Here is a 15,941-nt window from a genome sequence, read left to right as displayed (position 1 = left end):
AAATCTGTAAAAGTTTTGTCTTAAAGGAAACCGATAAGAAACACTTTTGAAATGGTCCATAGTTTTGAGCAGCCTGGTCTAAATCCTGGGCAGGTTAAGCTTTCATTGATAAATCTAAGCAGTTTCTAGTACCCCACAGTCTATTCAGACTATGTAGAAACAATATCATGAAATTTGTCCCAGTTTCCTAGTTTCCTAGCCAATGGTGAAATATTGTCAAAGATACCACCTTTCTTGTCAATCAATCTGCGACAGCCATCGTCATCAATATCAACAAGTTCCAATCATGTGACTTTCTTATCGTTATTGGAGCAGACGGTGATATTGACGTCTGTAAATATCCGCCATCTGTTTCTGCACCGGGGTCAATAAATAAGTAAGAATGACTTCTCGACTAGATTGGGTGTCGAGAAAAAATCTGACTCAAATGATTTCTAATTGGGGCCTTATAGTTCATTCAGGGGCTTTGGGATAAATACTGATGTGTACTGTATATAACAATGGTTGAACAGTGGTCACTGGTGTACATTCCTTGCTAAAATGGGCTTGAGCCATTGGGCTGGAAGACCATGCCCTTTCTCCCATCTACTAACGGCCGAGGGGGACGCTGGCATGGACATCTCCCAATAACAAAATGGCGTGATGTTAGCCCCTAGCCTATTGACCAATTAGTTCTGTCGACATTGGCTATCCGTTGGCTATCCAGTAGCTATCGTGGGCAAGAGCAGAAAGGAAAAGCTAAACTGGTAATTTGCAGTGTGTCCTTGGGTTCAAGGAATCTGAAGCCAGCCATAAACCATTGTTGTATCGGATCATTTTGACAGTCAATGTACTAATCCTAACAGAAGCTCATGGTGTGGTGTTTGATGTTGAGCTTGGTCACCAAATTTTGGAAGGCTTGCAATGATGAAAACATGGTGATCTGTTTGAATACCCAACTCCTGGGGTAGTCTGCAAGGAGAGCCCTGGAGTTGCATGTACTGCGTGATCTCTCAGCCAAGCAGCAGGTAGTCTGAAAGGAGACCCCTGTGGGATGTTACATGTACTGGATGACCTCTCAGCACAGCAACAGGTAGTCTGAAAGGAGACCCCTGTGGGATGTTACATGTACTGGATGACCTCTCAGCCAAGCAACAGGTAGTCTGAAAGGAGACCCCTGTGGGATGTTACATGTACTGGATGACCTCTCAGCACAGCAACAGGTAATCTGAAAGGAGACCCCTGTGGGATGTTACATGTACTGGATGACCTCTCAGCACAGCAACAGAGGTATTAGTCTGCAAGGAGAGCCATGTTTGCATGTGCGAACCTGTAAGCCGAGCAACTGAAGGAGTGTCCAGGGGCAGCCTCCTACCAGTCCTGTACTTGCACTCTTATCACCTCCTTGACTGTATTTGATATTGATACCATGGACTGTTCGGCCCCTGGGTTGCAGCCAATTAATCAACCCAGTTCCACCAGCTAGCTGGCAGAGGTGACACATAGGCTAAACCGTGACAAGCTCTGACAGTTACTCCTAAGAGCGCCCACACAAATTCTTGGAGTGTCCAGGCAACTGACTTGGTAAAGTCTGAGCTGGGATGAAACGTAGCAAGAATTATCAGGCTAATTCCCAGGAAAGCCCAGAAGTGATCTAATGAAACTTGGGGGTGATAACCTTGAGTGTGGATATTTTGCACCCATCTTGACAAGCTGGAGACCATTTTGCCGCAGAGAGTGCTAACTTGTATTAATGTATACATGTAGCAAGATATTTTTTTCATCTGGTTGCGGTGATAACTGCTGTAGGTCCCAGCACTCGTTTGCCGGGCACTAGAAGTGACAAGACTTTTCTCGATTGTGACTAGCACTGGCATTTTTGGCTGCAGAAATTGAGCAGAGAGGAAATAAGATGATGTCCACGATGTATTTTCATTTTCTGTGAGTGTCTTCAGAATCGTTCTTGAGTTTCGCGATGCATTCGCGTTTGATTAAATTCACGCAAGTAACCTCTCATCCTCATGCCTTTGAGTGCTTCCCAGTTGTTTCACGATTAAGTTGCGGAAACTATCGACAAAAATGTCGCAGATATTTCAAAAATCATTTAGTCTGCTTACAGTCTATCGTCAGCCCTCATTGCTGTCATTTGGTACAGATGGTAGATTCGGGCAATCTGAATACGGTTATCTGAACAAGGTCCTCATGTGGCTCGCATCAACATTTTTGCATCACGGAATTTGAAAAACAAGTGCTGAGGGGCCTAATGCGTTGTAGATTCGGATTCCGGGCGATTTTGATCTGAATAAGATACTTCACAAGGTTTGCGGTAGCGTTTTTGTATCACGGAAGTATAAGGACCTGAGTGCTCCGTGTGTGTTTTATGATTTGCTTTGATCACACGGAAGTGCTTTCAGAAGTTGCTCAGAAATACCTTAAGTTTGGTTAGTGTTAGATAGAAATTCTTGTATTTTCTCTGTACGAGTGTGTTTTCATCATGTCTGAACAAAGTGGCATGGGGTATGAATGCTATAACTGATAAAGGAAGTCCTCATGTTTACAAAGTGTATGATGTGCAAGAACTTTCGAGAAGCTATTGTTTTTCTGGCGTAGCACCCTCGGTATTGCCATGCTCATTGTTTAGGCAAGCACGAATGACGTCATTGCCACGTCTTCATAGTGTCATTGATAGCATCATAGCATCATAACGCAAAGCTCACATTTAGCTTGAGAATGAAAGTTGTGAGGATTCACGTTAAAAAATCAGCAAACTACTTGTAAATGTTCATGTGATAAACAGAAAATGACTCATGTGGCTCAATTATTACATTGAACTTCCTGGAGAAGCGTGGGATGGAAGTAGCTACTCGTTACCTGCTGATTGCATCAGTGGGAGTCCTATTTGATTTGGAAAGTTTCATCACGAGATTAAGACTTCAAAGCTTGTTCCTGTACCAGTTTTTGGGGAATAAACATGAAACTCGCATCTCACTCAAGAGCTTTGATATACCTCCCTTTGAGTATCTCATTCGATTTCAACCCGTGGAAACCCCCAGGGTAGAAATTGATGTGTTGTTTTAAAATGAAATCCATTAAAACTGACATTTAAATGCAAAGTGGTATTTCGTGATAGAGTTGTTAAAAGATGCATTGATGTGACATTTCCGATTTCTGGAGTATTTCGGAAGTTCGTTTTCTCCTCCTAAATTTATTTGACAGCATAAATGAAAAGATCTATGCCTCAGCCGTCCGTAAAACTTTAATTTTCGAAATCGCCACAAGAGTGGTGTGGCGACACCAGTGTTTCGTTTCTGCATTTCTGTTTCGTTTCTGCGTTTCTTGTTTTACAACTACCCGCTCACCTCCCAGCGGGTTACTCCATTGTAAGTAAGTACATCATCAATAACACATCACCAATGTATTCCACTGATTTCATTCAATATCATGACCACATTCTGTTTGTCCTCCGAGAAACAGTGCTGGATTGAATGAAGTGACTCGGATTTCTGATACTATCGGGAAAGCTGCAGGTTTCAGATTCTGAACGCTTTTAATGACTAGATATGTCTGATACAGGTTATGATGACCTATCGATACCATGTTTTGCACACCGCTCTTGTGTATTGCGGTTCAAGGTATGAATAAGAAGATTTTATCAGCTGCCCATATCAACATCTGGTGGCAGGCCATGACCTTGGGGAAATCAGGCCTGAGGTCGGACAAGCCAAATGCCCAAAACTGCCTCGCAACGATGGCTAAATCATTATACGGGATCAACATTAGTCTGATATCACCAGTAGCGGTGCATGGTGGCAAGGGGAGGCATTATCATCCTAGCCAGGTAACTTCTCCCTGAGTTGTCCCTTTAACATAAACGCCTGTATACTTTTGTGGAAGAAGTTATTTATCACCCGCGTATAATCAGTCGTTTGCTTCAACCGAGTAGCTGAATTATGTAAAAGCAAACAATTTGTAGCAATTCTGTCGATGTTTCGGCCAACCGGGATTCTAAAAACCGCATCCAATATGCATAACATGACTCTTGATGTGTTTATCTTATTCTCGTCGTCCCATGCGAATACCATGCTTCCCTGCGTTGATTTTATCACTGCCCCCTAGGGGGAAAATAACGTATATTTATGTCAGAAATGAATGACAATGTCGGAGGAAAGATTTCTATAGATACAGCGTCCATTTGTCTGACATATCATGTCATCTTTTTTAATCTGATATACTGTGAAAATGGCTGTAGCAAACTATTCAGCTGTTATCATCAAGAAAACATATGCAATTTCCTCTGTGTGAGCATTGTATTGATGGCCTTGGACAGAACTAGGAAAGAGACAAGCGTTTGTTGAGAGAATCTATTCAGGGTGTCGTAAAAATCTGAATAAAAAAAGATGTCAATGACTGATGTGTTTTAGGTGATGCCCTAGAGAAGTATTTCTCACTCTTTCCTCGTAACCACTTGTTGGTGTGATATTAATGGCTTTCGCAAGGTAAATATTGACTCTCCGCTTCTGGTCACACTCTTGGTAAAAAGTTGTGGATTTATGGATATGGAGCAAAGAGCCATGTAGAGCGAGTTTAAAGTCTGAGGGCTTACTGTTGACAAGTTGCAGGCAAAGTGTTACCTTTGGGACCATCTTGGAACACCTTGAAGCCAGAAAAGAGGAAATTGTTTCATCTGGAGAAAAGTTTCTCCAGTCAATAAATATCAGTGCTACTGCTGTTAATGACAGTATACCTCTGAGAAAGAAGATTTAGGTTGCTCTCATATTGTGATGCCAGTGAGTTGGTCGCAACTCAGAGGAAAAGAAAAAGAAGTTGTGGCCATCAAATTTGTTTATGCTGTTTCATTTCCCTGGCGATCCCCGCCTGCCTGTGGTAATCCTCTTAGTATGATCCGTTGACACAAACATGTTGCAATAAATATGGGCGTTGATGCTGGCAGGGTCCAGCCAGAAGGAGCATGTTGTCAATTGTCGTTACTCGTAAGCTAGTTGAAGAGTGCAGGTGACTGTTATGTCAAAAACAGAATGAGAAAATGGGCTGTTCCAATCAATTCTTGTAAAACCCAGTTTTACTTAAACATCTCAATGGTCATCAACCCTGACAAGTGACAACATGAACTCTATGTAAAACCTAACTTTACATATACATCTCAATGGTCATCAACCCTGACAAGTGACAACATGAACTCTATGTAAAACCTAACTTTACATATACATCTCAATGGTCATCAACCCTGCTTATGACGAGTGATATTTGAACCATTAACCTGACAAGTGACGACATAAATCCTATGTAAAACATATCTTATACATCTCAGTCGTCATCATATTGATATGCGCTGTAGTGACAGGGTTGAGTTATTAATAACCAACTTTAATATTCACTTTCAGAAGGTTAATTACATTGCCCTAAACTTCATATCCAATTTACTCATGATTAGTATCGAGCATCATTAACATTTTCACCCCAATTTCCCTATTTAGACAGTTCCTGTTAATGTATTAAACATGTCCATAAAGAAAAGTGGGGGTGTAAACGTTAAAGTGATTGCCTCCCGACTGCCAAAGTGGATGGTCATAGAGTTTGAGACACTAAAATCAGTACATTTAGGTTCCCGTAATTCTGCCCGTTTCAAACTAACTTCTTGCTAACTCCTTGCTTCTCAAAATTTGTTATGATCTGCTGAGCGATAGGCTCTGGGGCCTATTGTTAACAGATCGCTCTGAACATACCTGTACCAAAAACATTCTCATGACCACAACAACACCTCCTGCTAATACTAATGGCTAACCCGTATTCAAAGTCATCACCACTTATTCCACCCCAGGACATGACCTTGGTTCATTCCGGTCATCATCAAGGAATAAAGTGGAACTTATTCTTGGTGCACTTGTTGGAGACTTCCTCTGCTCCGTATAAATCACCAGCGGACAAATACACCACATGATTAACATTCGGCCGGCGAACCATCAATTTTCGGTCATCAAATTAACTTTCTCCAAGAGACACAGCTACTTAACCATCTCCCCGCTAGCATCATTGCATGTTGATCACATGCTGTGCTGGCACAAAATTTTATTTGAGATTTATGTCAAACCCCATACTATCAGTGTTGGTGAAAAATCCGTCAAATATGCCGTAGATGGAATCTGTTTTGTATTTCTTTCTGCACCCCAGCTGAAACTGCCATTCGTTCTTCAAATGTCTCGCCTATCATAAAAACAGTAGGAATACAATTCTATGAAAACACAATGCGCTCAGTTCACTTGTGAAAGAATACAACTTCAGCCATGCTCAGTTCTGTCACAGATCAGCTATCGTCGAGGAAACCTTTTTATATAATCTCATTTCACCCGATACATTTCCGATAAGGCAACGGTGATTCTGACGACAGAGAATCGGCTCAGGAAGCAGCGTAGAGCCGATTATCATGGCCCGAGTCAGTCGGCAAGAAGGATTATACGCATTGAGTATTCTCTTATTTCTTATTGCCTAATTGGATCTACGAAGTTATATCCTTCAAGTTAGCAAATTCTGCTCTGCCGTCTCCAGAATGAAAAGACCTGGACCTGTTTTAAATGAAGTGGATTTCCCTATGTCACATGGCCCTTATGGGGAGGGGGGGGGGGGCAGATTGGCCTTATCCTTGGAAGGCAACCAGTCTAAAGAAAAATCTTGTAAAAAACCTGGGCTGGAAATACCCGTAATAATTCAACGTCGGCCAGGTCCCGCCGTTGAGCACTATGGCTAAATATCTGGACCCTATGCACATGCGAAAAAATTCAACTCTGAAAGATGAAAAAATTTCTAAGTCCAAATATTTTTTTCACTTGATTTTTTTCTCAATGTTTCTGCTTGAAATGAAGAGAGATCATCATTTTTGGACTTTGAAAATTTTTACGAATTTTGAACTTAGGAAAAAAATCAACTCTTGAGAGATGAGAAAAATTTCTAAGTCCAAAATTTTTTCACTTGATTTTTTTTTCTCAATGTTTCTGCTCAAAATGAAGAGGCATCGTCATTTTTGGACTTTGAAAATTTCTCAGAATTTGAACATTAATGAAAAAAATCAACTCTGAAAGATAATCCCCATATCGATTTTGCAAAGTTGCAGAAAAAATTTGGCAAAGTTGCAGAAACAACAATCTTCAGATAGTGTGGACTATCTGATCGAACAAGGCGTTACCCAACCAGAATTCTATCAATACACCTGGATAGCATGACATAATTTTTCCGAAAGCTATCAGGAACAAAATCATCTCATCATCATCATGATGAGCGCTAGGACAATGCATCCCAGTAGTCATTACCGGCTTGGCGTTCCCGTATTAACTTCCGCCCGGTGTGGTTCGGTTCATCTATTATTGATTGAACAGTTGAGTGAGGTGGCCAGCGGGATGGATGCAGGAATTGAGGATTGATGAGGAAACAATACCATACGCTGCATTTTGTACTTAGTTGCAGTCAATGATATCGGCATTTAATTCATTCTTTGTCTTCCCGAATGTTTTTTGATGAATGGCTGAAAAATTTATTGTCACCAAATTTGATTAAAGTTTGAGTCAGTTTGGCAGTATATGAACCCTAGTAAGTCAGAGGACCCTTGCAAGAACTTTACCCAAAGCACTGGCAAATTGGGAAGTCTTTCTTCATTGGTTAGTACTTTGCCAAGTGATCCTTGTTCAAAACACCTACTTAATCATCTCCAAAGCATTTGGCAAATGTCAATGACTTGTTACAAAGACCATGGCTTAACCTTCACAGCTCACCTTCGAAGAGATTCGTCGGTGTAATATCATCATTGCTAAATGAAAACGCTGTGTTTCTTGTCGGTTTTGCCAAGATGGTGTTTGAACACACTGGCAGCCTTGGTGGCACACACCTAATGAACCCCTCCCCTTATTACAGCAGCTTCCTTCTTCATCCAAAGAGACATACATGGAGTTATTAGACATAATTGGTGACAGTCATTACAGAGTCGTTAGTTTCAATCTGTGGGGCCATCCTAGGGCATGTCATATCAGTCGAGAGATCGGATAATAACTGAAACAAATCAGTCTATTTTCCTAAGGATAATTGTCATCACCGACGTTGGTCTGTGTTGTCATTGAGTCAATTAGGTACTTTGACATTATCGGAGTCAAAATTACCCATTAGTGCTACATCTTCTTTATTCATTGAACATGTTGAGGGCGCAATCACAAGACCTGGGCTGACCTGTACCAGCCAGCGCATGGCAGGAGACGCCCAGGCTGCCAGCAAATGTCCTTCCGGTCTGACAGCCAGTCACTGCTTGGACCTGGAGATGGTGAAAAACTGCCGATACCTGGCCAAGTTGAGGACCTAGCCAAGGGTAGGGTCAGCTAGAAGAAGCTTGTGGTAACGTGCTGTATTGTTGACTGATGATGATGACGCGGACCATTGTGTACCCTTCCTAATCCCTGGCCTCAACCCAAGGCTTGTCACTTCACCCAAGAGCATCCAAGACCAGCATATATTCCTATCCTAAAGGTCTCAACTCTTTATATTTTCAGGACCAATTGGAGGTAACTGAGACAGGTCATGGGGTCAAAGTACAAGCGGATGTGCCCCATCTGGTCAGCCTTGGCGGTGGACGGCTAAGTACAGCGGTCACGATTCTTCCTCTGAAGCCAGGTAGGTGATGCCTTCAACAAAAATCTATTTCATATTCAGATATTTGCACCAAGGGTTTTTCCAAAGAGGTCTTTCAAGGAAAGAGTTAGATGAAGGAAACCTAACTGAGAGTTGACTCTGTGATCTTTGAGACCTGTGTATTTGACATCCATGCAATCAGGATTTGATTCAAGATTCTGCTGTACATGGCAGAGTTGGCTCGAACTTCTCATGTCAGCTGAGGTCTTAGACAATTGGTGGGCGACGCTAAGATATTCAATGGTCATAACGACATGTTCCAGCTTGACTTTTGTTTTAATTTAGTAATCAGTCTACTAGTATCAGATCTGTCAAGCTAGATAACTTTCGAAGTTTCACTCCTGCTTTCAGCCAGACCAGTCGATGAAAAATTTCATAGATTTTCCATCTTGTTTACCAGCATGGCTTATTGCTCTGCCCATGTCAACAACGGATATACACACAGTTTCCAATGCTCCATCGTCCAACCCTTGTTTACTGACCATTAGAGAAAGTGTCACCTCAAATAAACAAATCACCAATTCTGGTCATAGTTATTGCGTTATTCATCGATGTGACAATACGCTGCAGGATTCAGTGATCTCGTAAACCATTAAATTGATGGTATGAATGGTTGTTTAGGAGATGTCAGATGGGTTTCAAGTAAGCACATTGGTCATGGTAGAAGATTTGCTAAATGCTAGCTGGTTCAAGTTAGCCAGTGGTCATCGTGGCAGATATGCTTAAGGTTAGAAAGTGTATTATAAAGTCTCAGCTGTGCAGGGATTGGGCTGACTCTGCAGTGTAGTGACTACCTGCTCTGCTCTGTCTTCCACAAGGCGAATCAGGTCACCGGCCTTTGCATCCCATCCAATCTTTGATACTGTCCATTCAGATCTCCTTTGGTTGACTGCATTATTGTTAGTTGCTTTCTGTTCTGCCTTGAGTTCGAGGGGCCCTCACCTCTTGTCTCAGCCAGTCCATTTCAGCTTCTGATGAGTGGCAGTCAGCCAGATTTTGTGATGTTTATTGTAGTGGACAACCTCATCTCTGACCTTGATGTGGTGGTGCTATCGTTGTCGTGGACCTGATTGAGAAGTCTTAGCAGATGAGCTCAACACTGTTGATGGATTCCCTTGGCTCTTGACACAAAGCCTGACCATCTTGCCTTCCGTTCTGAGTGACAGTTGTATAGTACCCCCAGGTATATGGCACGGCTTAACCCGCTGGCCATGGGGGAATTCCTTTATGGCCCAGTGGTTGGCGCGTTGGCCCCAGAGTGGAAGCTAAGCAACGTTGAGCGCGGTCAACCTTTGGATCAGTGACCGGCGCGTACAATACAACAGTCAGCAGGCTTTCATGGTGTCCAATGCACTGGGTGACCACTTCTCTGACCTTGATGTTGCTGTTCTTTGGGGGGGTTGTAGTGGAAAATATTGAGTGGTCTTATTAGGGGATAAGCTCAACAGCTTTGATGGGGTCACCAAAGAGTTGCCTGTGTGACTGATGTTGATCTTGGTCGATGGTCATTGTCCAAGATTCTGCACATAGATCACAGAAGACCACTGAGCCAGCAAACGTCGCCCAGATTTCCATAAGTTGATGTTTATCTTCCACCAGTCTTTTCAACCAGGCAGCGTAGTGTCCGTTATCATCTTGACCAGTCCCTGACTTAACGTGCTGGTCAGGCATTTATCTTGGATATCAGGTGGCAAATTAACCGATGTCCGCAAACCAACGTTGGTCAAATAACAATCACTGTGTTTTATTGATCGTAAGATGACAGGTCAATATTGAAAGTTGGTTGTGTTCCGGAGCATTGGTTTTTTCCCGCTCTGTTCACAGAAAGCTGATAACCTTGCTGCTGAGAGTGTAAATAATGTTTCTAGTAAACTTCAGCTGGAGTGAGTGACCTTGACCTGGAATGAGTGACCCTGACCTGGAATGAGTGACCTTGACCTGGAATGAGCGACCTTGACCTGGAATAAGTGACCTTGACCTAGAATGAGTTACTGTGACCTAAAAAGAGTGACCTTGACCTAAAATGAGTAACCTTGACCTGGAATATCTGATGCTGGTGTCAAAACCCTTTCTTTTCCACTCCTATTTTGTAGATTATGTATTATATCTGTGTGGCAAACATGTTACTGATGCCAGGCACACTATGTCCAAGGTCTAGGATAAGTTTTGCCCTGAATGGTGGCTGGTTAGTTTTTTAGCGTGGTGATTGACAATGGTGGCAAATTTGTAAAATTTCCCCAAAGACGTTGATTCGAACTTGCTCCGACTTCATAATAAGGATTGATCGGATGATTTACTGTAGTGCCTCCCGTCAACGCGAAGTGTCAGCATTTTATATTTTATTGCCCATTTAAATTGATTTATCACAGGTTTAGAAGTGATTGATACAAGTTTAATTCAGTTTAAAATGACATTTACCGATGTGACTTTATAATCTGCTGAGTGCTGATAGAGATGAATGGCCACTAACTTTAAAATTTTCGTTTGCTTTGCACCTTTAGGAATAGCGATTAATGTTGTTTTGAACAACTGAGACCTTAACCTTAAACAGTCTGGCAGACTTGCAGATCTTTTGTTGCTGCGATATATGACATTTATTGCATGCACCAAAAATGAAATTCCTTTTCATTCTATTTAGAATAAAACTTTGCAATTTTTATTTTCTCGAATGCCGCTCGAATGAAATGCCCTCGAAAAAATAAGGATCGGAAAAATGAGGGGTACAGAACCACCACGCTACGACATCTACTGGTCTTTGCAGTGCTGACCATTTGGCTGTGATTAAGCACTCACAAGGCGATTTACGCAATAAACACCTCGATCAGAACTGGTCACAGAATTAAGTGTCTCATCACTGCGGGATGATGGGGCTGTTTTTTTCATGAATGGGTCTTTCGTTCGCTGTTTATTCAGTCCATGTCACTGAGTTAACAATAGAGATAGTAAATCTCGGATATAAAGATCAGAATTTATGTTGTGTTGGTTGATGTTCAATATAAAATATGGAATCGGCGATACGCATGCACAAAAATGACAAATCAGATTTGAGGCTGGGTGAAAATAAGTTGGGAGACTTTTGTTTATGTTGACAAGTTGCGATGAGGATTGTCTGAGCCCACAGAGAAAGTCTTGGGAAGAAATATCATTGATTTAGCTTGGGTTGTGAAAAACTTTTGGCAGTTGATATTGAATGTGGCTGTGCAGAGATAGCCTGTCGTTTTGCCCAAAATCTCGGCCGAAATTTTATCGCCACTCTCGCAGTATTTTGTGAGACAACTCATCTCCAGTTGGGTATCAATTCCTTAGCCACAGCTAGGTCTTAAAAGAGACACCGATAGCGTTATGGAGCTATTGCTTATGGGGAACTACATTGTCTTCCAATTACTGTGATATTGTGGGAAGATCATAGAGATGAATGCTGGCAATTACTTTGGGAAAATGTCTGTGTGGGTCTAAAAATATACCGGTTGGCTGTTCTTAGTCTCGTTACATGCTCATACCCAAGGAGCTTGTCCTTCACATCAATCAGACTAGGACGATCGTTTGGATACTGACCTTCTTTGCTAAAAAATGGACTAATTGACAACTGTTACTTTCACACCTGTGACAAATTGTAAACAATAGTTTGTAATCAGATGGCTTGATAAAGTCATATAGCTTCTTTATGGTAGTCTTCCAGTGACTTGGAATCTTAGTGCTTTAGATTGCTGTGACCTCCAATTATAATCGCTACTCTGTGTGACAAAAATATCTCTTCTCTGCAGGTAAAAATTTTTAATCGCTGGGTTTGATATTGACCGCTTCTTGCGATTGACATTTCTTGTCGCAAGCACCTGTGTTGACCACTGCAGATGGGCAAGTTTTGTCACATACGCTCATTATCGCAGGTGACAGCAATTTATATCGCGGGTGCTTTATTACTGCCTTTGACATCCACAACTTGCAGTCAAAGAGAGAATTTTTACGGATTTCTTTGTAACGTGAAACGGCGTAATAAAGCAGCTTGGTTCACTGACACGGCGTAGCAAGATCTGACAGGGGAAATTATGCATTTCATGCCAATATTGATTCGTCTTCTTTAGCTCTGGTCGTGTTCGTCTCAAACTCTTTTCAATCTGGGCTGCGTAAAAGCAAAATAGATGGATATTGCAGTGAAATGGTGAAAGTTTCTGTCAAGCAAACACTGCTAGAATTAGGCTGTTCTATTTTACATTATTTGTACATGTACGAATCCATGCACCAAGCACAGTATCGCCAACTCAACTGAAGATGAAATAGACATTATCTGAAGTAAGCTTTGTATTGGCTTGGAGTAAATTGAGAAATTAGTCACAGATTTTGTTGGAATATTTTGTAATTAGTGTGTAATTCCTACTTAATTGATTTTGTCTTTTTGTATTCGTTATATTAAGAAGATGAACCCTGTCGAATCACAATTGGAATTATTTGTGTCGTGTGGAATAAATCTCTTCATCTACTCGAAGGGAAATGAAAAGATTTTGCATTTCATATGAAAGCTGGTTCTCGGCGTTGTCATCGTTTAACAAGTCACCAATATTTGCAACCTTTATGAGAAAAAGTAAAATGGGATTGAATCGTCAAATATTTCTTTTATGCGGAGCTTACAAAGCCAAAGGACGTCAACTTGCCGTCACTATAATGGAATAACCGCACCGGCTCTGCCAGCGTAAAATGACGAATGAGGTGAAATGTGACTGGAATGGCGATCGATGTACTTGATGCCTTAACACCTTCATCCTGGATGACAGACGTTTGTATCTACTTTTGGTTCAAAAGGAAGACACAAAGCATGGGATTTTGTCATTACCACAAATGGCACTGTAGAAAGCCGTTTTCAACTGAATAATGACTCCGGTACTTTAGGTTTGGGTGGTCTCAGACCTGAGATGGACGACCAGACTACTTCCTCCAGCCTCCCATAGGATCGGATCAGACTGATTCATGTGTTTTACGTTGATGAATGGAGTTGTATCTCGCTCAATTTACTAATGGACTGGTGTCTGCTATCGAATGCTTCCCAAAGATTGAAGAGTCGAATATGTGAGTTAGCCTGCTTGATAATCGATTCTGTAAGCATCCCATCAGATCAGGAGCGAGACAAAAACAGATTCTATTTTCGGATTGAATACAACCAAGCTTATCCTCTTTAAGGAGTGTAGAGAAAAATACAGATCGTTTCCCTTTTAGACTGATCTCCTGTTGTCTATTAACCCTTTGCCACTCACATCCACCATGTCCAGTGATTCTGTTAAGCACCAGTGACCCCATCTTCAACTTGGGCCTGAGGCCACAAATGAGTAGAATGGTCACGCCACCTTTTTGAAACGTGTTCACTTAATCATTATTGCAGACGAAAATCGGTAATCATGAGACAGGACTCAGCCTCGTTTATCCAATGAAACTGCTAATGGGATATCATCTCAATATGATCAACACGTCTCGAGTGTAGGATAATATGTAGCTCCCTAGAGGGTATGTTCTTAGTGAGATTCCTCCCTGTAAAGGGAGACTTGACAGTTATTCAGTCAGTTCTTGGTTAGAAAACCCCAATTTCAGCTAGTTTACAAGGGGGTGCAGCAAAGATATTTGGCCCCTGGAGCTGCAATTTGATACTTGATGTGGATTTGCTGCAGAATATCCCACTGTGACCCTTCTAACATGGTCTGAGCCAATCAACCGTTTAACCACTCCCAGTATACTCAGAGTACATGAGTTCCAACCTCATGGGTAATGTCATCGGTACTGCCCCAAACCTAAACATTGTCACACTCATCCAAGCAAGCATTATTATCGGTTAATTCACATTCTACCACAATGCATCGGTGTTATTTTGCGATGTTCGATAAAAATCGACTCTGGCATGTTTCTTGCCATGGCTGTTTATTTGGTTCAGTAGTTTCTTCGATTCTGCTCGGTCGATGCTGCTTGAGGTGACGATATCGTATGAATGAGCATGAATCTCCTGTGGCGTGATATTGACAACTGACGATAACTATGCAAATTTCCTTGACAGATATTTGTGACGAGTCACGCTCTGTTGAATACCGAAAAGTGTAATCTTTAGTGCCTCTCATCTCGCAAAATTTCTAATAGAGTGGAACCTCTCCTTGCGTCACCTCTCTACTAAGGACACCCTTTCCATTAAAGACACTGCATTTTGTCCCAAATTGGTCATTTCCATAAAATTTTACCTCTGTAATCAGGACACCTCTCAATTAAGGACAGTATTAGTCAGTCCCAAGGGAGTCCTTACTAGAGAGGTTTTGGTGTAAGGGTAAGTAACGCTGTGCATGACTGAATGGACTGTCGATTGCTCAAGTTCTCATCCTGTGCATTCATGCGTGCACCACTCCTGATTTAATCTCAAACTTGTAAGTACCCAATCCGGTCCAGTCCAGGACATACTCAACGTCAGGTCAATCTAATCCTAATCCTTGCTCAATCAGCCCACCGATGTCAAACTCATCATACACCTGATCAATATATCGATGGAGATGAACTGCCCTTCATCACATATTCCTGAGATGTGCGAGACTAGATCCGACGTCTAATGATTACAAACGAATCCGGTCCAGGGGCTAGAGGATATTGATAATGTCACATTTGTAACTGGGGCTGCTCCGGACATGACTTAACCCATCATGATGATTCCTTTGACGTCTCACCTTCTATATGAGAATTTGTTAATGGGGGCTCTATGTTGGGTGACCGACCCTATACTGGTGCTCCAACCAATGAGAAGGTGGTGTTTTGCTGAATTCCTGTAGATGGTGCAGCGATAACGTACCAGGGCCTAGGCAAACATACCAGGGACCGTGCAAATGTACCAGGGCTGCACAACTGGACCAGGCCCTGCATAAATGTACCCCGATACCAGGACCTGTGCAATTGTACCAGGGCTGTGTAAATGTACCAGGGCCGGGCACCTGTGCCACCCCTGTGCAAATGTACCAGGCCCTGTGTGAATGTACCAGGGCCCTGTGCAAATGTACCAGGTCCCGTGCAAACTTACCAGGGCCCGTGCAAACTTTGTAACGATTGCACCAACAGCTGATAGCGTAAACGATGTCACATGACATCTCGCGAGATGGGTTAACAGAGCCAGTAAATGCAACGGAAGTGCTGATGGAATAGATCTCAGAAAACATGATTGCTTTGCGCTTGGTCGGACGGCTTTCGACTTGTGATAGATAAGGTGTCTCAATTGGTCTGACCTGAGTCCCGGTGGCATTCCTAGACTACTTCAATGATCGAGA

General features: G+C 42.1%; 1 protein-coding gene across 10 annotated transcripts in view; it reads left to right on the top strand.

Moving 5' to 3' along the window:
• The window catches only part of LOC135502070 (pleckstrin homology-like domain family B member 1), a 106,127-nt gene that overhangs the window by 27,848 nt on the left and 62,338 nt on the right, over positions 1-15,941 (top strand). For all 10 annotated transcript variants that reach the window (XR_010449734.1, XM_064794576.1, XM_064794577.1 and 7 more), the window contains one exon: positions 8,526-8,646. Coding sequence is in view for 9 of the 10 variants with exons in the window: in XM_064794576.1 (XP_064650646.1) it covers positions 8,526-8,646 (121 nt within the window). In the remaining variant the exon portion in view is untranslated. The remainder of the gene's footprint in view (positions 1-8,525; positions 8,647-15,941) is intronic.

The sequence above is a fragment of the Lineus longissimus genome, chromosome 18 (genome assembly GCF_910592395.1).
Source record: "Lineus longissimus chromosome 18, tnLinLong1.2, whole genome shotgun sequence".
In the NCBI taxonomy this organism is placed as follows: Eukaryota; Metazoa; Nemertea; class Pilidiophora; order Heteronemertea; family Lineidae; genus Lineus; species Lineus longissimus.
This window is presented reverse-complemented; position numbering and strand designations above follow the sequence as displayed.